Source organism: Erithacus rubecula, assembly GCF_903797595.1.
Source record: "Erithacus rubecula genome assembly, chromosome: 10".
NCBI lineage: Eukaryota > Metazoa > Chordata > Aves > Passeriformes > Muscicapidae > Erithacus > Erithacus rubecula.
The window spans coordinates 10,103,298-10,127,649 of NC_136662.1; the positions used below are offsets into that span (position 1 = coordinate 10,103,298).

General features: G+C 39.6%; 1 protein-coding gene across 1 annotated transcript in view; it reads left to right on the plus strand.

The window, feature by feature from the left end:
• The window catches only part of DPYD (dihydropyrimidine dehydrogenase), a 320,908-nt gene extending 297,697 nt beyond the window's left edge, over positions 1–23,211 (plus strand). The window contains exons 21-23 of the mRNA XM_079314282.1: positions 10,062–10,205; positions 18,855–18,995; positions 21,843–23,211. Coding sequence (XP_079170408.1) covers positions 10,062–10,205; positions 18,855–18,995; positions 21,843–21,998 — 441 coding nt within the window. The 3' untranslated portion in view covers positions 21,999–23,211. The remainder of the gene's footprint in view (positions 1–10,061; positions 10,206–18,854; positions 18,996–21,842) is intronic.
• Positions 23,212–24,352: the final 1,141 nt, after the last annotated feature.

Consider the following 24,352-nt stretch of genomic DNA (forward strand, 5'->3'; position numbering starts at 1 on the left):
AATAATTTGAAATTATAAAAAATATTATGACTTTCCTTTAGTGCACCATTCCAATTTTTTCATTTAGTATATTCTTTCTTTTTTCTTTTTTTGTCGTATGTTTTCTGTTGCTTCATCACATTTTCAAAACTGCTCAAAGGCCTTAATCAAACCAGAATAGTCAAAATCTTTATAGGAGGTTTTTCAGCATTGTGTCATCCTCCCTCTCACTAGTTGAAGTGGGAGTTTTGACTATTGAGGGTAAAAGTACTTGCTATTAAGGCTAGAACTATTTATATTATGGCTCTTAGCATGAGATTTAGTGAGTTTAGGATATTGAGGTGATGATGAAAAGCATTGTATTATTGAATTTGAAGACTAAAAGACAGCAGTAGGCTCCTTGGTCATAACTGCAAGAGTTGACTAGAGCTCTTTTGTCTGCACTGAATACTTTACATTTAAATTAGGATTGTGTGAAGTAGAGATGGAAGGATTACATGTGTGAGAAATGAATGAGGGAAAGTATTGTAGAGTGTGCAGGAGGAGGATAAGTGTTGTAGTTCATCTGCCATAAGCAATGGATTACAGTGAATCTGAAGTGAAAGAAGGCTTAGATAGGAATTATTAGCAGTGGTTTGCATTTAAGCAATCTATTAGTTCAATAATATATGTATAGTTATTCAGTGTGTAGTCTGCCAAGGAAAAGTGGAGTTTATTACTAGATGTGTTGAAATTATATGCTGTTTACAGTATAGACATTTGGTAATAAGTCTGGAGTTTCTATGCAAAAAAAGTAGATCAAAACAAAAAGACAGGATAAATAAAAATCAAAACAAAACAAAAATTTGCAAAGGATCCAGCAGATGGGAAAAGTGTAGGCTCTTACCTCTTTTGGAAGGTTTGATTGCAAGCAGAAAGTACTTGACAGGCAAATTTGCAGCTGAAACACATACAGCAGTGGTGGAAATGCACTTTCTCTGCACACAGGGGAAGCAGCAGTTATTTTACTGAATGTACTGAAAGCCTTGTAGAGTGGCTTTCAGAATCTCAATTCTTTCCAGAGCCTGGAAGAGGAGGTAGCTGGTTGCTGTCTCTGTTTAGTCTCCCATTTCCCTGAGAGCAGGAATTTGGTGGGCAGTGCTGTTGGAGTGTGAATGTTCTCTGTGGTGCACACACAGGCTATGGATGAGTAAGTGCTGCAGGGTGTCTGGGGCTCTATTTCCACCAGGGTGATGCTGGATTGGAGTGTGGAAGAGCTGAGGCAGATGCAGGTATTGCTCTTTTCATCTCCTTCTGGCCCTGGTGTGATTTGCTGGGCCCTGTGGTAATGTTGAGCTGCTCAAGGAGCTCTTGACCAGGTTCAGATGGGTCATACAGGCAGCTTAAAAGCAGCTTCCTTGGCCCTCCCAGTTCTCAAACAGGACTGTGCTGCCTTGGAACCTCACCCAGCTCATTTAGCACAGGTGGAATTAGCAAACTCAGCTTACTGCTCACCTTGCTGGGTCAGCAGCATCTGGTTGAGAGGCCAGTTGGTGACCACTCACAGCAAGGATATCCATGCTTTCTCATAGCTGTTAAAAAAGATTTATTCCTCCCTTTTAATAGTCTAGCTGGCATCTCTGAGGCTTCTTTGAAAGAGCCTAGAAAACACACAGTTCTAGGACTGCTGGAGTCAATCCCATCAGTTCATGTAGCCCCAGAAAAGAATGGTTAAATACAAACAAACTTGATTTTAGCATTGGTCTCAACAGCTCAGTTACCAGCCAGCTTGGAGAAGGTGAATAAAAGTATCTAGCAGTGGAATTTTTCATGTGATCATGTAATTTACAGCATTGGTGTAAGAAGTGCATAAACTGAATGTATAGGTATGTGTACAAATGGTATAGAAATTCACATGAAAATGTGAATACTGCAGTCATTACTTTTACTTATGTATCATCAGTAAAAGAAAAAAATATTCCTTGAACAAAGTTTTTTTCCAACACTAAGGCTCAACTGATACTGATTCCTGTTTCCTAAACACATTTGAATACAGTTATATTTGCTTGCCTGACAGATATTTGTTAATAGCCATTCTGCTGACAACTTCTTTATGCTGCTGCTTAGCTGACAGAATTTCATCTGCATAAATGGGTGGAAAGTCCTTTCCTCACGTGTCCAACAAACTGGAGACAAAGTGCCTGCCAATGTTTTAATTTCTTTTCCATGTTCTGGTTAGAGAGTGAGAAGAATGCTTTCACTCCACAGTGTCATGAATATGGTAATCTATGGAAATCACAGAAAGCAGGTACTTAAGTTAAGCACATACTGTACTACAGGAATCCCTGATGAATTCAAGTCTCTTCTGTTTAGAGAAGATGTTGTTGTCTATTAAGTGACAGACTGCCAGATGTTCATGAAGTAGCACAGTAATGTGTATCAGTATCTTCTTTTCTTTACCCCAGAAGGTAACATTTTCTTTATCATCTATGTCATCCTGGCTTTTGATTGTAAATGTCTAAGCTTGCTTCAAATATTAACTCTTTTTTGTTTTATTGATGAATATTTCATGACTTCAGTACATTTGTAGAATGTAAGTTGTTGCTGCACTACAGTAAGCCTATAATCCTAAAATCTTTTCCCTCACTTGGTGTATATAAACCAAACACTTGAGTTAGAACATGAAGAATATTTAGTTTCTGATTTGGAGCTAGAAGAGAAAATTGTGTCAGTGTTAGAAAAATTACAAAAGGATAAATAATTGGTATTTTAAATGGTATTTTTTATCTGCACATTCAAATATGGCACGGTACAGCTCATAGTGAGGTCACTGCAATGTGTTTTCCTAGAACACACATTATTGTTCTATTTAGTCTCAGAGTTACTGAAGGGCTGGGGATGAGCTCACTCCCTTTAAATAATCATGGTTTAAAGAGCAGAAAGAATAGCTGAGTAACTAAATGCAATGGTATATAGACACACTGTGGGCAGCAGAGCTTAGAGAACAAGTATTGGGCAGTAATTGCAGATTACTGAGACAATGCTGTTTACCAAGCAAATAAAAGGTCCAAGAAAAAGAATGAAAACAACTGAAAGGCAGAGTTCATTTTTTTCTGAATAATCATTGTGTTCTGTCCTTTATTTTGATGGCATTCCCACATCATTAAAGGCACTGATCCCAGAAATGTCTCAGCTCTCAGAAACAAAGCCATGAGAACCCTTTACACAAGGGACAGAGTCCTTGTGGCTTCTTGCTAAAGCAGCTGCAGCAGCTCTAGGGGCTCCAACAGCTGATGCTGGCCCAAGAAATTCTCTGTCCGGTGGAAAGTAGATAGTCTGAAGTATCCCATCCTCTACATGACACTGTCCTGGAGGACTCTTGCAGGATTCCCTGCTGGAGGTGAGCCCTGGTTCCAGCTGGATGGGCTCTGACCATGCAGTGCATGGGACTGACACAGGACAAGCAGCCACACAGGAGGATTTAGCATTGAGTGCCTGAAAGAATAGGAATGTCTAACAGAATAAGAATTCACAGCTTCACTTTCTCCATTGCCACACATACTTTTCATTAGTTAAGCAGGTTACCCATGGGAAAAGCTTGTGCAAAATATTCTCTCCATATATCTATGAATATGAAAATGTGTGTTATTTCCCACCTTCAGAGGAATAGAATTCAGCTGTTGGTGTTATTATTGGTTTGGGTTTTTTTGTTTTTTTTTTTTTTTTCCCCAAAGGAACACAAGGTACTTTGACATTGTGACAAGATTTTGTTGTTGTTACTGCTGCTGCTCTTGTTACTGGGACCTTGTGTTTTCTTTTCTCTCTGGAAATATTGGAGTCATGTGTCACTGTATTCTCTGAGAACAAGGAAGAAAGCAGATACCATTTCAGGAAACTTTATAGTAATCTTTCTGTTGTTGTTGTTGTTGTTGTTGTTGTTGTTATTGTTGTAAAGTTGCAGGAGGATGGAAATTGTAGCACAGATAAAGTTTGTATGTGCAAGTATTACATATACATGCAGTATGCAATAAGGATTCAGTTACATGCAGCCATTTTGAGCACATCAGACTTTAGAAAAAATAAATAAGGATTCAGAATCAAGTGGAGGGGGGAAAGGAATAAAATTGAAACTGCTTTCTCTGGAAAACTTTCTACATCATATACAGAAGTTTTCCATGAATAAATGGAGGTTAAACGTTACTAAAACCTTTATACTGAAGACATATAAAATTACCTATACAAACCTGATTTAAATTCTTGTAGCTCCTGGGCAGGGAAGCTGTCTACCTCACTTAAATGTTAATGTTTCCCTTATCTGATTGCCTTTCCATACCATGCTCCCACATTCAGAGATCCTACTTCACCTGTTTTACTCTCCTCAAAGCTATTAATTCCTGTCTGCAATCTTCACACCTTTCACTGTGTCTGAGGCAGTCACTTGGCTGTGTAGCCTCCCAAGGTGTTTCACTCTTAGATTTCACCTGCCTGGCTGTTTGTCTCCCAGTTCTCTGAAACCAGTGAGAAACCTTCCCAGATGCAGCCCCACCAAGGCAGGAAAGGGATGAAGCTCAGGTCTTCTGCTCATTTACAGAAGAAAGTAGCATTTGGGGAGGATAATAAAACCAGATAAAAGCAGGTCAGTTCTTCATAGGACAGGAGTAGTCAGCATGGATTTATGGAGGGGGGAATGACTGACTTGGTAGATTAGAGGGCAGTAGGTGCTGCCTTTATCTGGAGACAACACTCAAGTATAAAAGGAATGAGATAATTACATTCAATGTGAGAAATTCACACATGAGAGAAACAATATTTTTTAAATATGTTACCTCATCACTAAATGATACTATTACCCAAAATGTCCATTAGCCATTGATCCCTAAATTATTTGTGTAAGCTGTTCCTTTGCCTTGTGACCCTTTTCCCTGGTAATTTTTTTAGTTAAAATTACTGTGTTCCAGTGTTCTTTGTGCTGCCATCTCATCAGAATGCACTTCAAATCCATTGAGTACTGTGGGAGGCTGTTGCTTCTTTCTGGTTTATGAGGACACTTAACTGTGCATGCTGAGCTGACCCTGGCTGGATGTTAAGTGCCCACCAAAGCTGCTCTGTCACTCCCCTCCTCCACTGGACAGGGGACAGAAAATATAATAAAGGGCTTGTGGGCCATGGCAATCAGGTTGGTTAATCCTGATTTTCCTTTGGTGAATCCATGCTGATGAGTCCTGATGACCTTCCTGTCTTTCCCTTGCCCAGGCCAGCTGCTTGTTCCCTGTGAGCTCCTTGTCCTTTTTGAAGACTGGTGTGACATTTGCTTTCTCCCAGTTCTCAGGCATCTCTCCTGACTGCCATGACCTTTGAAAGATGATGCAGATGACAGTGATCTCTGTTAGCTCCTCAGTACTTGTGGGTGCATCCCATCAGAGTCCATGGACTTGTGGATGTCAAATTTGACTAAATGGTCTCTAACCAAATCCTCCTTTTACTAAGGAGAAGTCTTTCTTTCTCCAGATGTTCTCCCTGCTTTCCTGGGTCAGGGATTCCTGAGGGCTGGATTTGGAACTGAAGACTGCAAAGAAGGTGTTCAGTATCTCAGCCTCCTCTGCAACAGCTTGCAAGGTTCCTTTTTCCATTCAGTAGCAGCCCCACATTTCCCCTCGTGTTCCTTTTGCTGGTGAGGGTTTCATGTTATCCCAGAGGCACTCCCACCATTCCTGATGGGCTCAGCCCTGGCAGCAGCAGGTCCCTCTTGGAGCCAGCATTCCTTGGCTCAATCAGACACAGGGGAAGCCTCTCCCAGAGCCCCTGTAGCCCCCCACTACCAAAACCTTGCCATGCAAACCCAGCTGAAATCTGTGTCTTCTAACAGTAGATGGCATCCAGCCCCTGAGGAGCAGACAGGTCCCAAATAAGCAACCCACTGCTACATCATGGAGACATGGATGTTCCTTGAGTAAGGATCAGATCAGTTTCCAAGTTGGGAATAAAGTCAGAGTCATCTGATGCCTATTGCACTGCCCTGTTCACCAGCCTGTCCCTGCTCAGGCTGCTTGCTGGAGTGCCCATAAAAACTGCAGCAGTCTGAAAGGAAGGATTCTCTCTACTTTTAGCCATTAGAAACAAGCACCTTTTTTAGTTCATAATATGCTCAATTACCTTTAGATTGATCCATGAATAAATTATAATCAAAACAGACTTACTCACCTTAAAGCTCTCTGGCTTAAGGTTTCATTGTTGATTCATTAAGTTGTCAGTTCTCTATTGGCAGGGTAATGCCTTTTTATATCTGAATAGAGAGGTTTAGTGGAAGATACTGTTATCTTTAAATGAGCAGGATTTAGGTTTCTTTGGTAAGAACAAATTCATCAATGATGAATCCCTGAAGAAAGTACTGAAACAAAAATCACAATATTGCTGAAGATTTATACAATTCATCAGTTAAAAGGCAGCTTCTGGAAGCAGAGGAGGGGGGAAGATTTGGATTTTTGTTTTCTTTCTGTAAAATACTCCAGCAAAATATTTCAAGCTTAAAGTTTTGTGATAATGCAATTAAAAACAATGAAATAATTCCACTTAATATATTTATTTATACTCCCTTCTTGATGTTATCCCTCCAGCAGAAACACATTGAATTATGTCTATATAGAGACAGATGGATACAAATAATGCAGCTATAGACATCACTGATACAGATATATAAGTAGACAAGAATTATCTAATTACTCTGCTTGTTGCAATCTTGTAAGCACTTGCTATGCTCCACATATTCATATTAATTGTTTTTTCTAGGCAGATGTTGATATGACAAAGATATCAGTGTATGGAGAGTTTAGTGACACTGGAATATCTAGAAATTTAAAAATACAAGTACTGTATAAAGATTTCAAAACAAACAGAGTTGAACACCAAGCTTTGTGCTTGTGCTTTTGGGAATTTTGTTGTTAAATCCCCCATGTGCTTAGGAAGTTGTCCCCTACAATGATTAGAGGTGATTTAATTTTAAAATCTCTTCAATATCCATCTCCTCTGCAGTTATTTCAACATTTTTCCACTTTTGCTATATCCAGTAACACACTTCATTAAATTTTTTTTTGCCATTTCATATGGCCTTTGACTGTAAAATGTTTGAAATTGCAGCTCTGAACAATAAGCAGTCTCCTCAGCATTCCATATGTCTGTGCATTACTCATAAGGGGAACCATCAATAAGTCCTTCCTAAGCTCCTGAGGCTACATTTTCATGTATTATTTATTGCTATAGAAAAGATTGCTGGTTTTCAATGTTGTTTAATGAAATTTGGCTTGGCTGCTTGTGAACTATTAGACCCCAAACACAGAATAACCAGGCCATTTGTATGGGCACACAGTCACCTTCTGTGAAGTCCCTGGAAGCTCATTGTGTGTGTGCCCAAGACCTATGTGTTTCCTTAATTATTTTAAATTCCATTTAGCTAGATTATTGATGGAAAAACAGCAGTGTGCACAGCAAATATGAAGGTTGGATGTCAGTTTTCTAGATTAATCATAATTTATTTTTAAAACATGTGGATTATATGGTTTAATTTAACTGCATGCATGTCTTTATAAAACATCAGAATTATGGAAATGAAGGCATTGCACACTTCTCAAAATGCCTGCTCCACATTCCAGCTACCAGCTATGCTAGATATAAAAATCTAAATAATTCCATCTCAGAACCATGAAAATTAATTAGCCTTTGTAATTCACTTCTCACCTATACAAAAAATAGATTATTTTTCCATACTTTTCTTAGGATCACCCATTTAATTTCAATATTCTTAATGTTTCTGCCTGCAGAAATTGGGAGGTGTGGTGTATGTTAAGAGAACAGAAAATTAAAGGATTTATTCTGCAAAGATTTCGCTGTTGTTCCCAAAGATGATCTTCAATCAGTCAATCCATGAACAAGTGTCTCCTCTCTCTACTACCTCAGTTAAAACCTCAGCAAAATTAGCTTTGCTACCTACTCTCAAAGTCAGCAGTTCAATTCCTGGCCAGACAGGAAAGAATCCAAAAATGCTCTGTCATCAGTCTCCTGCCCTCTCAAACCAAAGCTGTTGGCATCAGCACATAAATTATGGAGAGGAAATAGTTCCTCAGTGACATAGCTACTACTAATTCCTAGCCAAAAATATATTTCTAATTCATAGACATACGAGAACGCTTTTAATCAAAATTTGTAATTTTTAGAATTCTGTGGAAAGTTTTAGGTTTTCTGAAAATCATATAGAGAACGTGTGTGAATATAGAGTGTGGCAATAGAATGTGTGTGCCATATAGAGAATGTATGTGCTTTACAGCCTGTTGATTAGATTGGAATTAGACAAATTCATCCTTTTACTCATTTTGCTGTCTAAAATAATTCTGCTTTTGCTGCCTTATTTGACTTCAATATGTAAGGCCATCACCTTACTGCTGTTTGCTGGAATTCTCAAAGCCTGATTTGAAGATGTCCTGTAACATTTCATGTACAGCAACTGCACAGAAAGGGAAGTTGGATGCCAATAAGGAAGCCCTTGAGAGGGAGCAAAGTTCCCATTGAACAGACCAATAAGAGCCCTCAGCCAGCAGGCAAACTGAGTTTGGGGCAGGTGGGATGTGCAGCAGCCCAGCCCTGCCTTGCCTGTGGCCAGGCTGTGGCTGTGACCCAGAGCAGGGCTCAGTTCACCTGGAGAGCTGCACACAGCAAGGCTGGAGCTGACTTGCTGTGAAAAGTGTGTTGAGACCACAAACCAAATCTTGGAAGCAGGGGAGCATTTCAAGGATCTCACCCTCTGGCTGTATGCTCAGAGTGCCCAAAAAGCAGCAGCCAAGAAAGCTTTTGTTTGGCATAGCAAGGAGCCTGAGGTGCCAGGGTTGGGTATTGTGACTGACGGAGATCATTGAGGAATTGTTCTCCCAAGGATTAGCAGAAGAGCATAGTAACCTCTTCTGGATTTACTTCTTTTTAAAAAATAATAATTTGTAAATTTTTAAATAATCTGGGGTTTAAAATTCACATTGAAATTCCCTCTTAAAAAATTGATAAGCACAGCAGTACTGTATCTTGTTGGATATGCTCTTTGAGGTTGTATTATTAGCGTGAATTAATGCCAGCAGCTGCTCAGCCTGTGTATCCCCTGTTACTACCTGCTGCTTTCTGCAGTGCTGCTGCAGCTTCTGAACAGCCTTGGCTTAGGTGGATAAAATACTTCTGCAGAATAAAGAACTAGTTTCAGGGGAGGAAGGGCATGTCTATTGCATCAAGGAAAAGTCCATTTTTCTGCTATATTTTGCTCACATAAATCTGCGATTGTGGCACACTACAGTTGTCCATATCTCTTCCAGGTAAGCAAAAGGATTATTTTTTCAGGAAGATGAGTGTTTTAGGAATTCTGATCCAGCTCTTTCATGCTCTTGGGTGAGACATGAGTTTTGCAATTCAGTGAAATGTTCCTCTGGAGTTTGCTTAATTGGGTTCGAGGACTAAATGTTGCAGAAAAGATTCCAAGTGGGACATAGAGGAAAATTAGGAGATTATAATGTGTTTCAGTTCATTTGGTGTTTGCTAGACTTACTTTGACAGGTCAAAACAACCGTCTGTTATCACACTGCCAAATATATGTTTGTAAGCTTTAAAAATATATGCATTGATTTATTCAGATATTGATACAAATATTCTTAAATACTGCTGGAACCCTTCTATGTAAACTCATAATTTTATGATACCTTTCCACATAGTATAAAATGAAACAGAAATAAAGTTAGCATTTGAATTATTTAGCATGATACATTTTTATATATAAGCAAGTATGCAACGGGGAAATAATATACTCTTGGATGCTGACCTGCAATTCAGCTATTTTTCTGCTCTGAGATATTAATATTTTAATATTCAGTATATATTTCCAAGTCAGATCCCAATGTTCATATTTGATTTTTATTCACTTCTCACTCTGGTGAAGTCCTGTTGATTTCAATTTCAGCTTCCTGAATAAGAAGCAAGTTGCAGTCAGCATGGACTGGAGGTCTCACCCTTGGGTCAGTCTCAGATTTTTACTACACCCTCTTACTAAGCATAATCCTGTTTATTCATTTTTGTTTCAGAAGCTGCCCAGTTTTGGGCCTTACCTGGAGCAACGCAGAAGGATAATAGCTGAGAACAAGATTAGACTGAAGGCACAGAGCATGGCTGCTGAGCTTGCTGAGAAAAAACACTTCATTCCCAAGAAGCCCATTCCAGCAATCAAGGTAACAAAAATACATGCATAGGAAGTGATAGGCAGTTGACATGCACAGTCATTTCTAGCAGTTTGAGCTGGTTATTACTGCTTTTAAGCTTGTTAGAGGGCATCAAAGACAACTCTTTATGCAGACTTCCTAGCTTTTAACCAAAATCGATGGGAAATTATTTGTGATGTGCATGTATAGGTATTTCCCTAAAGTCATTTTTCAGAATGAAGGTTTTCAGGCAATGGAACAGTAGGTGCAGATCAGGCAGGGGTGATGCCTTGAAGAACAAAGCAGAAGTGTTTAGAATTTCTTTCAGTTTGAATGCTACAGCATGAGCTGTTTTGCATGATGCCTTTTGATGGCTTGCACTCTGCTAAATGCCTCCATCCCTCGTGGAGGATCGATGCCAAAGGCTGGTGTTCAGTACATATAAAAGCTGTGTCATAGGTTTAGAGATTGAACTTTTAAAGCTGGAGAATGTTTGTCTTAGTAGCTGATCCACCATCTACAATGAGTAAATGTCAGGGTAAAAATAAAACCTGTGACCCCTATCTACTGCATAATCCATACATTGAAGCTTTTCCCTTCCCTTAGGTAGTCAATAAATATCAATAAAATGAAACGGCATGAGCTAATTATTCTAGGTGTTCACTTCAGTGCTTACTTAAACTTCAAGTCTGAATAAAAAAAGTTTTTTAAATCAATATTCTCAGGTAGACCATTTATAAAGCAATGTGACAAATCTGTTGACCTTTTTGACTTTCTTCTTCATATATGGGAGAATATCAGATATCTACATGTTCAGACACATAAGAATTCTTGAAAAAATAAGGCCAAGCATAAAACAGAACATGAGCTGTGGCTCAGAAAACCACATAATTCCCAAGAGAATTTTGCAGTTTACCAATACATTCAGTATTCCAAGCTAACTGGTAGGATGACAGAACCAGATAAGGAGAAATTTTGAATTGTCTGCCTGTTAATTAGTTAATTAGTTTGCCACTTCTGTAGACCTCTCTCTCAGGTTTTTGAATTATTATTATTTGAATTTTTTTTTTTTTTTTTTTTGTTTATGTCATGCTTTTGAAAATCCCTCCCCTTGTGCTGAGGTTCCCTTCTATATATAAATACAAAAAGTTGCAAAGAACAGCTATCTACTCTTCTTTTCTCACCATGATGAGCATTTTCAAAGCCTGCTTGACCTCAGAGGTTTCATGGTTCTGTTCTCCTTGCAGGGAGAGTATTGATGTAGGGAAAAAGAGAAAGAAGAAGCAACAGCCAATAACTGCATTTTCAATGAGATGGCTTGCTTCTGAAAACAGCAGAAAACCAAAAAACTGATAACCATCCAAAAGCAAATAAACTGAATGAAGGGAAAAGTTTAGCAAGAGGAAAAAACAGACATGATCACTAGGAAAAAAAAAAAAATTTGAGGTCAATAATTTATCATGCCTAACTCCAAGTAGAAAAGCAAAAAAAGATCCAAGTAGTTGGACATAGATTAAAAAGAAGAAAAGAGAGCCCATGGCAGGGAAAAGGAAAATGAATTCCCCCAAACACAAACATTTGTTTACACAGATATTGAATACTTCTGAGTGGTGTCTGAGGAGCTCCTTGGCCAGGCAAGTCAGGGAATCATCTTCCTCCCCCCCTTGGATAAAGGTATTCCAAGGAGCAGGCCTTGCCAAGGTGGCTTCTGGCAGTGTTCCAGTCTGCCCCTGTCACCTGTGACAATCCAGAGGTGGGAGGTGCACTGGGTTTGCATGGAAGCTTTGGCAGGGGGGGCTCAGGGGGCTCCTGGGACAGACCCACCACTGGCCAAGGGCAAGCCCAGCAGCACAGCCTCTGGGATATTGTGTTTTAAAAGGGGGGAAAAAGCAATTTCAGTCACAGGGAGGAGGGAGAACATGGCAGAGGGATCTGCTGCATAGAGCACCATGAAATAAAGCCCTGGAGGGAAGACTGGCCCAGGCCAGCTGGTAACATCCAGGATTCACCTCTTCAAGCTCAGGAGTGATGCACCCAACAAAGAAGAAGTCAGGCAAACATCTCCAGAGGCCTGCAGAGATGTACAGTAGCTCCTGGACAAACCCAGACACAACAAGGATGCCCTCAGGGAGCACCCAAGTGATCAAACAGCAGGAGCACCTTTCCTGTGCACACAGGCTGAGAGATTTGTGGTTGTTCAGCCTGGAAAAGAGAAGGCTCTGTGGGCACTCTGGACACCATTCCTGTACCTAAAGGAGAGATAGGTGCCCTTGAAAGAGCTATGAACCCTGGATTGTCTGGTTGTATTTTTGGAGGTTTGCTATAAATTTCCTGAAGCCTCCCCAGAATTTCCTCGCCCGTCAAATTGGTTGTTGGGTTGGTGATATGTAAATTCCAAGACTTATATAAATTCCACATGCTGTCAAATTGCCATTTATTTGTCAATTTAAAACCCCTCTGTGATTATCCAAAATCTAATTTATTTTTGGATGTATTTTCCCATGGCTTTTCTCTTTATTTTCTCTATTTTTCAATATTAATTGAAACTGCATATATTAATATTTTGTGGAGTTGTTTATTCTTTTCTCACTTGTCTGTAATATTAGAAATTGTGGGCATATGCCCTGGATCTTTTCTTTTCAGTTACAGTTTTGTACAGCTCCCACAGATGTATTTGCCTACCTCAGGTTGCCTCCTTATTGCTTTAATTTCTTTCCTTATATGTTCCTGTGTTTTTCTTCCTAATAATTTAGCTCTTTGTCCTTCAGGGCCCATACCACAATATTCAGTCACCATTTATCTGCTTATTTTATTTCTTCTTTTTTTTTTTTTTTTTTTTTTTTTTTTTTTTTTTTTTTTTTTTTTTATTCAGGAAGCCTTGATTGATTGGTAGTTCAAACATTCTGGCACAGCTTTCTCAGCTAGGGCATGACATGCTGTTCCACCTGCTGGAAAAAGTATCCACAGAGATCTTCAAACTTAAATTCCTTGCGTTTGAAATATTTTTCACCCTTCTTTTATACAGATACATTTACATGATCTTTTGCACATACATATATGCAAGTGGTTTTTTGCTGATGTATAAGCACCCATCTAAAAGCCAGCACTGTGAGAGGCATTAGCCACATTTAGTCCAGTTCTAAATCTGTAAAAGCCTTTTGAGAGGTGAGGAGTATTGAGGTGAGGATAGCTCTATTTTACCATAACTATTTTGTGCCATTTGGATCCTTCCTGCATGTATCTGTGTGTTTAACAGGAGTAGTTTTGCTTTGTGCTTGCCTGCCTGGAAAAGACTGTATTGTAATCCTTGTCATGAATGGGAAGATGTTGCATATTTCAGGTGGAACTATGCATGTGTCTCCCCTAATTTATGGGACTCTAAGCTGCTTCTCCCAAGTATATACTCCAATATGAATGACAGAAATAATCTCTACTGCAAGAGCCCATCATGGTCTTGTTCTCTCCTCTCCTCTCTTCTCTCTTCTTCCTTCTCACAGTACATCAGAAAATATTCTCATTATACATATTGGTTAAGTAAATGTTAGTCCTTACATATGGGGAGAAATCCTAGAAATCCAAACTTCCTCTTTCCCTCCCCACTCTGGCTGCCAGGCAGAAGGACTGCCTCAAGTGGCTCAGCAATATAATAGGATAGAAAAAGATAATCTCAGTGGGAAGGGACTAAAATGACCCCCAAGTCCAAGTGGCTGACTACTTCAGGACTGACCAAAAGATAAAGCATGTTGTTAAGGGCATTTATCCAAATCCCTCTTGAACACTGACAGGTTTTGACCACCTCTCTAGGAAACCTGTTCCAGTGCATGACCAACCTCTCAGTAAAGAAATGCTTCCTCATGTCCAGTGTGAACCTCCCCTGGCACAGCTTGGAACCATTCCTACATGTCCTATCACTGAATACCAAGGAGAAGAGATCACCAGCTCTATCTTCATTTCCCCTGCTGTTACTCTATCCTAAAGTGCAGAATCTGGCATTTGGACTTGCTAAATTTCAGCCCATTAATCACTGCCCAGTGCTCCAGGGCACTGTGCTCTGTTGGTAGCACTGCAATGACTGAGTGTTCCACTCCAGGGCTGATTAATTAGAACCACAGCACTGCAGGGCTCATGGGGCTGGTTTGTTTGCCTCTGGTCAGGACAGTCCCATGAGCTGTCAGTGGTGTCTCCTACCCTGATTTCTCTTGCAGCTGTCTTTAATCTAGAATGGATCTCTTGGCAAGATCAGCAAAAGTTACTCACTTTGATAAGCTGCTTGTCGAACTGCATTTTATCACTGTGATAGTACCTGTTCCTCTAGTTTTGTAAAATACCTACAAGTTCTTTGGCTTTTAATTTACTTTAAATGAAAACTTGTATCAACTCTACAGTCTTCTGGTTCAAAGCTTTTACTGAAACACACTCAAGCATATTAAACAGCAACATAGCGAAACCACAAAATTGAGACATTTTGTCCTGCTAATATTTTACCTTTTCTGAACATTGATCATTGTACTCCAGCCTGTTATTTTTTGCTCTGTTTAAGCACTTCATGGCTGGTTAATTTTTGAGCTCTCTTGTGTCACAGGCCTCTGTCAGAGGCTTTGTCAAACATTAAAATTACTGGGGTTTTGTTTTTTTAATAGGGTTTTTTTTTAATTTATTACTTCACAGTCTTCATAAAGAACTATGATCAATACAACAAGCATAATTTTCATTATAGAAACCATATTGAATTATATCACAAAGGTTCATTTAAGTGGACAACACTCACAGGCAAACAGTGCGATTTTTTGGGATTGCCCTGTGCACAGCCAGTAATTGGACTCAGTGACGTGGGTCCCTTCCAGCTCAGGATGTTGTATGATGTGATATGATTCTATGATTTTAATTATTTTCTAAGTCCCACCTTAACTACTACTACAGCTGATATACTGAAAACAAGGCTTAAACATCCCTAAATCTCATGGTACCTTTAGCAGCATTTTTATAGTATTGGCAAAGCATCTGTAATCTTTCAAGAAAAGTTAGTTTATGTATTTTTGTAAGCTACTTTACTGTAAATTGACCTTGGTCATGTACCTTCAGATTCTGGTGACTTTTTATTCTTTAGTTTTGTTTTTAACATTTCTTCATTTCATCTCTCACTCTCTGTAGCTCACCTTTATTGCCAAAAAAGATCAGGTGGAAGGCAGGCACCTCCCTAATGTGTGTTCCCTTTGACTTGCTCCATGGCATGCAGTACATGCACTGTATGTGGCTTTCTAATGAGAGCCTGTGATGTTCCTCATCTCTGGAACACAGTGTGGTCTTGTACAAAAGCATCTGCATGAAGATGGACACAGCAGGTCTACAAGGACTAGAGCTGAACCCTGAATTGTATTTACAAATAAATGTTTACTAACATGATGACTAATGAAAAGCTAATAATCATAAAATGGTTGATACATTAACATTAAATGCACCTATTTTAGAATTGCAAAACTAATATCCTGCTGAACAGATCTTCTCCCTCTGTATACTCAAACCCACATCTGCTTAGCTTAGTGACAGAAATAATTTTTTTCTGTATTCATTAGTAACATAAAACTAATGGATTCTGCTCTGATTCTCTCTATAGCAAATTCTCTGACAGTTCCAGTTGCAGGACTATGTTCCTTTCCCTTTTCATTTATGTTGAGAAGAGGAGGACAGCACAGCAGTAATCCAAAAGAGTACTCTAGGTCCCTGCTGTCACAAAGGTGCAAATTTAACTTCCAGGTTTTTGTTTTGTTACGTTTTTTATTGCTGCTGGTAATGCATAAGCCAGAAAGAACACAGCTTGACTTTCAGAACCTGGCTTCTGTTTGCAGGTCTGGCAGTTGGCAAAAAAAAAAAAAAAAAAAAAAAAAAATTATCTGTAAACAGTGCAAATTTGATCCGGAGGCCATTGAGATACACCAAGTGTGGAATCCCACAGTGCCATTTTAGGCAGTTGCTTTTTGGAGTGAAACTGCTTTAAACAGTGAAAGCTGATTATTTCTTGCTGCACTGTTTATTTTGTTCCAAGCATTTATGATCTGTTGAAAACAAGAAGCTCTGAGATGCTGTAAAAGAGTGCACCTGCAGAACATCTTTTAAGTACCATTGCTTTTTTAGCCAACAATATATTGAAACTTTGCAAATGAATAAATATACAGTCTTTGCTTGAGAGAAAGAAGTGATTAAAAGACACAACACCAATGAGTGTAAAGGAGCAGTAAATCATTGACACAGTCTTTTAAAATCACTTTAAGGCCTCTAAAGTGCCATCATGCTCCCTATTTGGGATTTTAACTCCCCAAATTTGTATTTTTGTGAGCTGTGAGAAGTGAGACTTGCTTAAAAATGTAGATATCACCATGCCTTATGCATTATTTTTGTTATTTCCTTTGCAAGTTTGTGGCTGGAAAAATCAATTTTCATCATGTTGTTTCAAGCAACCATTTCCTGAGTTATCTAATGCTACCCCAAACCTTGGATGTCTCTCCCATCTCCTCCAGTTTCCCTGGAAGGGCAGTAACCATCTCACTCCTTTCCCATTTAAAAAGCCTTCTCTAATTTCCAGCTTTGAATTTATTCATGGCTGGCTTAAAATCGTGTGTTCTTGTGCCAACATTGTCATTTAACTTAAATAGCCCTTTTTCCTCCCTGATGTATATATATAGAGACATTGAATTCCTGCTCTGCCATCATCTTCCTAGGCTAAACATCTTGTAAGGTTCTTTTTGTCTTCTCTCATAAGCAAGACACTCCATTCCACAGTTATTGGAGTAGTACATCTCTGCAACCCACTTGAGCTCTATGGTTTTGTTAACATCCAAACAGTATTTAAAGAATGTGAATCCAGAACCTCCCTGAGAAAAGACTGAAAAGCTCTTCACTATCAGGAATCCCTATTGATGCTTTTGCTATGCAGGCAGGCAGTGGAAAGCTACTTAGTTGTATGTTGTGCAGGTTTAACATCATTTCTTTAAATTCCTGAGCAAACAGCTCATCACTTGCAGGCAACATGCATTTGTGGCAGTGGAATGTTTGGGGCTGTATACACACAAGAGAGGCTCAAGGATCCTTAGCATTGCTGGGCCAGTAAATCACACAAAGACATTTGTATTTTTAAACCTGCAGCAGGTTCAAAAGACAAGGCTTGTCAACAGACAAGCTTAGATGAGAGTTGAAACAAGCTGGAGCTGAAGTCTACCACTACAGTATTCCAGCTGACACAGAAGACTGCAGACACTTGAAAACTGCTGTAAATCCAGTAAATCCATGAATGTTTCTGAGTAAGAACTGGAAATGAAAAGATGGGGGTGTAAGCAGTTCCTAGGAGATCACATTTGATTTAGTTACCGTAGTTCATCAGTGGAGTCTCAGAAAAGGGCTCCGTGTTCAAGGCTTGTTCTAGCAAAATGCATTAGCTGGAACACTTCCAAGGCAGTTAATTGACCTTTTACAGTGGTTTAAGCAAACAGATTTCTCTTCAGATTTGCAGTGATTTTGGACCATGCACAAAATCAGCTTGCACAGCTCGAGTGATGAGTGTTAACTCATTGAGCTGTGCTGACTTGCACACAGTCATCTGTCCATGCTCATCATGCTGCCTGTAGCAATGTGCCATAGCTGTTTTATGCTGAAAGAGCATTAATGTTCTCTGCATGTTGCTGAGAAGAACTGGAAGGCTTTTAGCATTGAATCAATGCAGCCAAGGTATTTCACATGGCAGCAACCATGGGGTTTGGCAGAGAGAAAACATTTGAGTGTTTTTGGAGCAAGGAAACAGCACTATTTGCCAGTCTTTCTTCCTGGGCATAGGATTTGGTTGAATTTTCTACCTCAACAGTCACTTCATAGTAGGAATAACTTCATAGATCCTAATACTGCATCCAGTGAACAAATAAATTTGTTCTATTTGCTTAAGGTACTATTTTACAAGTGCTGAAGACCAGGTAGACCTCATTTTTTTCAGAAAGTAGTGCTGGGTTTGCAAGTTCTTAGCAGACTAAGAAGACAAGGTTGGACTCATTTCTGCATTTAATTTATGTAGCAGAGCTCTCCTTTTTTGGTGTATGCTGTGCTGACACACACCTTTTGCAGCAATGATGTGTAAGGTTGATGCAGGAAGTTCCTACCTGTGAAATTAACAGATCTTGCAGGATTAGACCCAGAGCTTACTTCTGTATTTGCAATAAACTGATGATCATGTCATTTGTGCTAAAGAGAGAAGAGCTGTTGTTGTTTTGTTTTTTCTTTCCTTGCTGTGAGTCCTTAAATCTGTGCTAGTGAAAAATGACCAAAGATGATCTGATTATAGCATGTCACTCCTGTTTACATTCCATTTTGTTCCTTGAGGTTTCACCCAATCCTGGCAAAACAACAGCACATGCAAAATTGACTACTAAATATTTAACCTATTTGTAGAGCGTGTTTGTACACAATGTATACTTCTAGTACTGCCTACATTCAAAATGTGCCTGTATGGAAAATTCTTTTATTTTACTGGGAGTATAAAGGTCAGCCTCTAGGAAATTTATAAGAAAGACCCTAAACATCATTTAAAAAATGGCCAAATCTTCCATATTAAAGTACTAGAGAGTGCTCCAGTGCAGCTGTAGAGACTGCCCAGGTATTTTATAAATGAGTCAATGATTTTTTTTTTTCCCCCCCCAGGATGTAATTGGAAAAGCACTGCAGTATATTGGAACATATGGTGATCTGTGCAACACAGAGCAAGTTGTGGCTCTGATTGACCAGGAAATGTGTATCAACTGTGGCAAATGCTACATGACCTGTAATGATTCTGGCTACCAGGTAAGAGCACAGCTGTAATTAGCAGAAAGGCACGATGAGTTATCTTTCTGCTGCTGGGAAGAAAGAATTCACCTTCTGTTAACGAGCAGGTGGTAAAAACAGATGCCTAAAATGTTGAATTGAAAGCCCATCATGCTCCCAGGCTCTGGCTCACAAGCCTGGTCCTGGAGGGCTGCACAGACCACACTGCTGTCACAGGGCCCTGACTGCAACTGGGTTTTTATTTTAAGAGGAAGACAATGGGGGAGCCCCAGGTTGAAGGGCAGTAAATGTAGTTCTTGATGGTTTTCAGTATATGAGGGAGAAAGGGGCAGAACACATCCCTTCCCACCAAGGGGATGTGGGGAGATGTGGGCTGGTCTTACTGCAAAACGCTTTTTAAGAAACCCTCAGAGTAACCAAACTAATGAAGGTTTCAGGCAGATGGGGTTTTGTTTTGATCTTGATTGAGCCACAAATCCTTTCTCCAGGATAACTGCCAGGGTTTTAGAGCAGCAGGTTGAAGCTTGCAGAAATCATTGTGACCAGAAAATGACCCAATTTTGAGCTGAGGCTCCTGGTTGCAGCAAAGTGTTCCTCTGATTGCTCAATATGGTAGCAAGCTGTATGAAGTATATCATGTCTAGGTGGCATTCCATGCCATGTCCACTGGAGCTGATGGACTGGTCTGTAGTAAGAAAAACAGTACAGGAAGACTCATTTTCTTTAAGGAAATATGCAGCAAGCAATAATTTCTACATTAATATTTCCATATGTCTTAGTCTGAGAAGAGCTTGTCAAAAACAAATTCTTAATTGAGCACCAAGTGTCCTCTGGATACCCTGAGTTTTTGTTTGTCTCTAATTCTGTCTAACCAATAATAGTCTGATGACTTGAACTACATAAAGTCACAGAAAGAAGTCTTCCATTGCAAATCAACTGCATTTGAAACAAGTATGTCAGAGCAAAGGTTTTTTCCACTGATACAAGAAAATTAATGGTGTATTTATGGGAAAATAGATGACTACAGTAGCCTTTTAACTGTCTAAATTTCTTCTTGACATTGCAATCTTCACCTTTCCCCTTACATCAGATTACTCAGGAGAATTATATTTTTCATATAACCCTTAGAGAGCAAAAGACTGGGTTTAGATTTAGAACATTTTATTTTCTGTAACGGGAAAAAAAATCGGCACCAAAAGAACCAAAGTTTAAACCCCCAGAAGGTTAAGCACAAAAGAAAAATGCTTTTTCCTTATTTATTTAAGGAAATTGAAAAGAAATTAATTGAACAGAATTGCAAATGAGTTCTTAATTGCAAATAAATCAACAACCACCCCCCTCACCTTCAAAACAGCATCTGCTTTATGCTTCCCTTTGTTTCAGAAATATCCATGCTGCTCTGCACAGCTGTCACCTTGTATGACTCCAACAGAAAAGCTTTCCTTAAAGTCAGCACTGTATTCCTGACTTCCTCTCCCTCCTTGAACTCCCTTTCAAGATGTGCATTGTTGTTAGGGAGAGAGAAAGAAAGGAGTCCTCCTCAAATACTCACCAGCCAGAGCTCTCTTTGTGCTCAAGCTGAAGTAAAACTCAGAGATCCAGGGCAGTTACTACAGACTTCATGTCCTTGCTGGTTGCTACAGCAACTTCTGTGCTTTCCTGTTTCTGAGCCCCCCGTGCCTCAAATGTGCCTTTGGAGCAGCAGCAGCAGCAGCGCTTCCCATCCCATCCCTCCCCACCTGCCCCAGTGCTGAGCGCTCAGGGCCTTTGCTAAGGCACTGCTTCTTTGACAGAGTTCAACTTTCAGGCCTGATTTTCCCTCCTAAACTCTTTAAAGTGGATATTCAGTGTTTCTGGTGGTTTTTAATTTTTTTTTGCCTTTGTAGTCTTGCTTCTTAGATATTGACACTTTGCGGTTGTGTGATGCTTTTGTTTTTGCTTTTAATTGCCTTTTCCATTACAACCAAGAGTTTATATCGTTGAGACTGCAACTGTTATTTCATATTCAAATACACTTATCACCCTAATTGGTAATGAGGATTCACTGCATGAAACATGAGAACTAAAGCAAGCTCTGCCTGCCCCAAACTCTGATATTCCTTTCAAACATTTGCAAAGAAAAGTAATCACATGAGGCACAATGAGCTGTGATTTTCTCTGCTGCTCATTAAATTAGATTGTTTATCACAGAATCACAGAATGACTAGGTTGGAAAAGGCCTTCAAGATCATCAATTCCAACCCATGCCCTAACACCTCAACTAGACCATGGCACCAAGTGCCACATCCAGTCTTTTTAAACACATCCAGGAATGGTGGCTCCACCACCTCCCCAGGCAGACCATTCCAGTACTTTATCACTCTTTCTGTAAATTTTTTTTTCCAAATATCCAACCTGTATTTCCCTTGGCACAACTTGAGACTGTGTCCTCTCATTGTGTCACTTGCTGCCTGGAAAAAGAGACCAACCCCCATGTGCTGAAAGTAAAAGACAAATGAATGCCTTGTGATGGGCATTGTGCTGAAGCTGTACACGTGTGGACTGGTGTCTCCTCTAAACCAATAACCCAGTACATTGCTATCTTAGGAAAGGTTTCCTTTACATCAAGGAGAAATACCTTCTGGGAGTTTAAACACCGTGGTGCAAACTGCTCATTTGTTAATCAGCCCTTGTGGCCCGTGAGCTTTTGCCGAGGTGCCATTTGGCCCACCTCTGCAATTCCAGTGTCTGGAAAGGGGTTTTTCAGCTCCCTGCAGCGGGGCAGCTGCAGTGCAGAAGGCACAGAGATGTCTGTGAGTGCTGGAGCCCGCAGCGGGAGCGTTCCCCCTTCCCCGTGTGCCATCAATCCGTGTGTCCTGCTTGCAGGCCATCCAGTTCGAGCCCGACACGCACCTGCCCACGGTGACGGCCAGCTGCACGGGCTGCACCCTGTGCCTCAGCGTGTGCCCTGTGCTGGACTGCATCCGCATGGTTGCCAGGACCACTCCCTACGAGCCCAGCCGAGGGCTGCCCTTGGCCTGAGCCGCCCCGCCTCGTCTGCTGCCAGGCCTTTGCTTCCTAATTAGCCCCTGCAAATCTGCTCCTATTAAACAATGTGATACTGATGGCTGCTGCAATGAACACTGCCTTTTCTAATTACGATTTTTGCAACAATTAGGTTTTGAACTTACAGAAAGGTGGTCGTGGCTGTCAGCTGTCCACTATTTGAAGTGTAACTTTCTTGTTGCAATTCATGCTGTGATTTCAAAACTTCTCTATAGACTCTTTAATCTCTGTGTATTTTCTGGCTGGAAATATAATTAAGAAAGCATTTTTAATGAACTACAAATCAATGTACAAGCTAACTGTTTTCAAGGAGAGCGTTTTGTAATTAAACATTACATTTAGTTTTAAAAGAGTATCTTAGAAGATGTAATTAACTAGCATTCAAACAAAGCGATGTGGCTTCTATTTTTCTATAGACAGAAATGAAAGGAAGTTTAAAATAGGATTTAAGAACTGGATTAATCACTTTCAACGACTACAGCATATGGTAGTGTATTTTTATAATCCTTTCTAATTCTTTTTCACACTAGAACTTTATAGAACAAATTTGCTTTGCACTGACACATGCTGGACTCTTCAGATTCGTGTGTTTCAGGGGTGGTTTGATCATTACTTTCCCTCCTCAGTGAACACTTATAACATCTCTGCAAACAGTTAAAATGGCTTATTAGGAAGTCCAGGTTGTGTTTCAGGATTCTGAGAAACAACAACATTTTTTGCTACAAGCTCATCCTCTCAATAGTGTTTTAATTGTGCCAATTAATGTTGCAGAATGTACACGTTTCAGGTCAGAGATCTGACTGCGTGCACAGGGACTGCACACCCTGCAGACTGCCAAGCACAGACACTCAGGGAAACTGGCAAGGTGATTTCCCCCAGAGCTGTGTATAGTTCTGGCAGTTTCACAGCCAAATATAAATACAGATTCATCTGTCTTACTAAACAATATCTCAATTTTAATCCATTTTTCACTCACAGTAGGAACTTTCTAATATGAACATATTGCTGTCTGCTTTACTCCGCTTTAGAATATAAAGCTTTTAGTTTCATAACAATAATAAATGATCTATCAGTTCAATTTCTTATACCATATATTGTGAGCAGCAAAAGCTTTGATTACAAAGATACCCTGGCTTTGTTTCTTGATTTATGAATTGAACATTGAATTATAAATAAATGTTGAAACCAACTTGGGTTTGTTTGTGATTTTTCTTTCCCATTTACTAAACAGATTTTCTTTGTAGAGCCTTATGAGTTGGTGTTTCATGATCTCTAAGATTCACTCCAGGAACCATTAATGAGTTAATTCACATGTACATTATTCCATTGATTGCCTACAGTGCAGAATGTATCATGCTCTTTGCCCCTCTCTGGCACCTCTTTGTCTGCCTTTGACTTGCCTTCCTTTTGCCTTCCTTCCCCACATACACAGGGGGCACACATTTGTCAATTTAAACATTTTCAAGTGTCATTTCAGTCAGTGTCCTTGCTCCACCAACACTGGCTTGATGGTGCTTTGGGCTTGTTTGGCAGGCTCAAGTCAAGTGTCTTTACTAATAGTTTTCTCTTCATATTTCAGTTTTCCTATTTATCATTGTGGATTTTTCAGACACAGATGAAACAGGAACAGAAGTCATACTGCTTAGAAAATATTTGCTTGCAGCTTCTTTAAAGCTCCTAGTCATGCAGTAGTTTCTTATCTTACACGAGCTACTGTGGACTCACAGGAAGAACAAGTTGTTGAAACAGGTTCAGGAAATGCATTCCCAAATGCATTTGTTTCTGACTCTGACAGTTGGCAATAAATCTGTATGTTGCAGGAACTCAGAGAAATAACCATTTTAGGTTTCCTGCAGGAATGTCTTAAGTCATCAGGGTAAGGTGAGCTGTGAACAGGCAGGGGAGAGAGCCACAAAGGACATATTCCTGGGGATTGTATGTTTTTCAAGTTGGTCCTGGAGAATCATCCCATTTGGTGTATTTAAGAGCCAAGGAAACAAATTAGAAAAATCTGGTCTAGTCTTCAAATTCTTTAGCAAGTTATTGAAAAAGAGGTAAGAATTTTCAAAGTGTAAGAGGTTCCAAATTAAGCTCATGTATTTCAGTGATTTAGTTGCACATTTAAGGAATTATGTATTATTAAAGACATGATGGCTGACATCCTCCAGTCCTAGCCCTTGCAGTTTTTAGACATGTTGTGCTATTGATTATTATTATAAAATACTGTAAACTATGTTTGACAAATTAAATTGTGATAGAAGTGCCATAGCTCATCCTCTGGTAGCACTTTCCTATTCATATCATATTCCTGAACAAAAAATGCTCCCCAT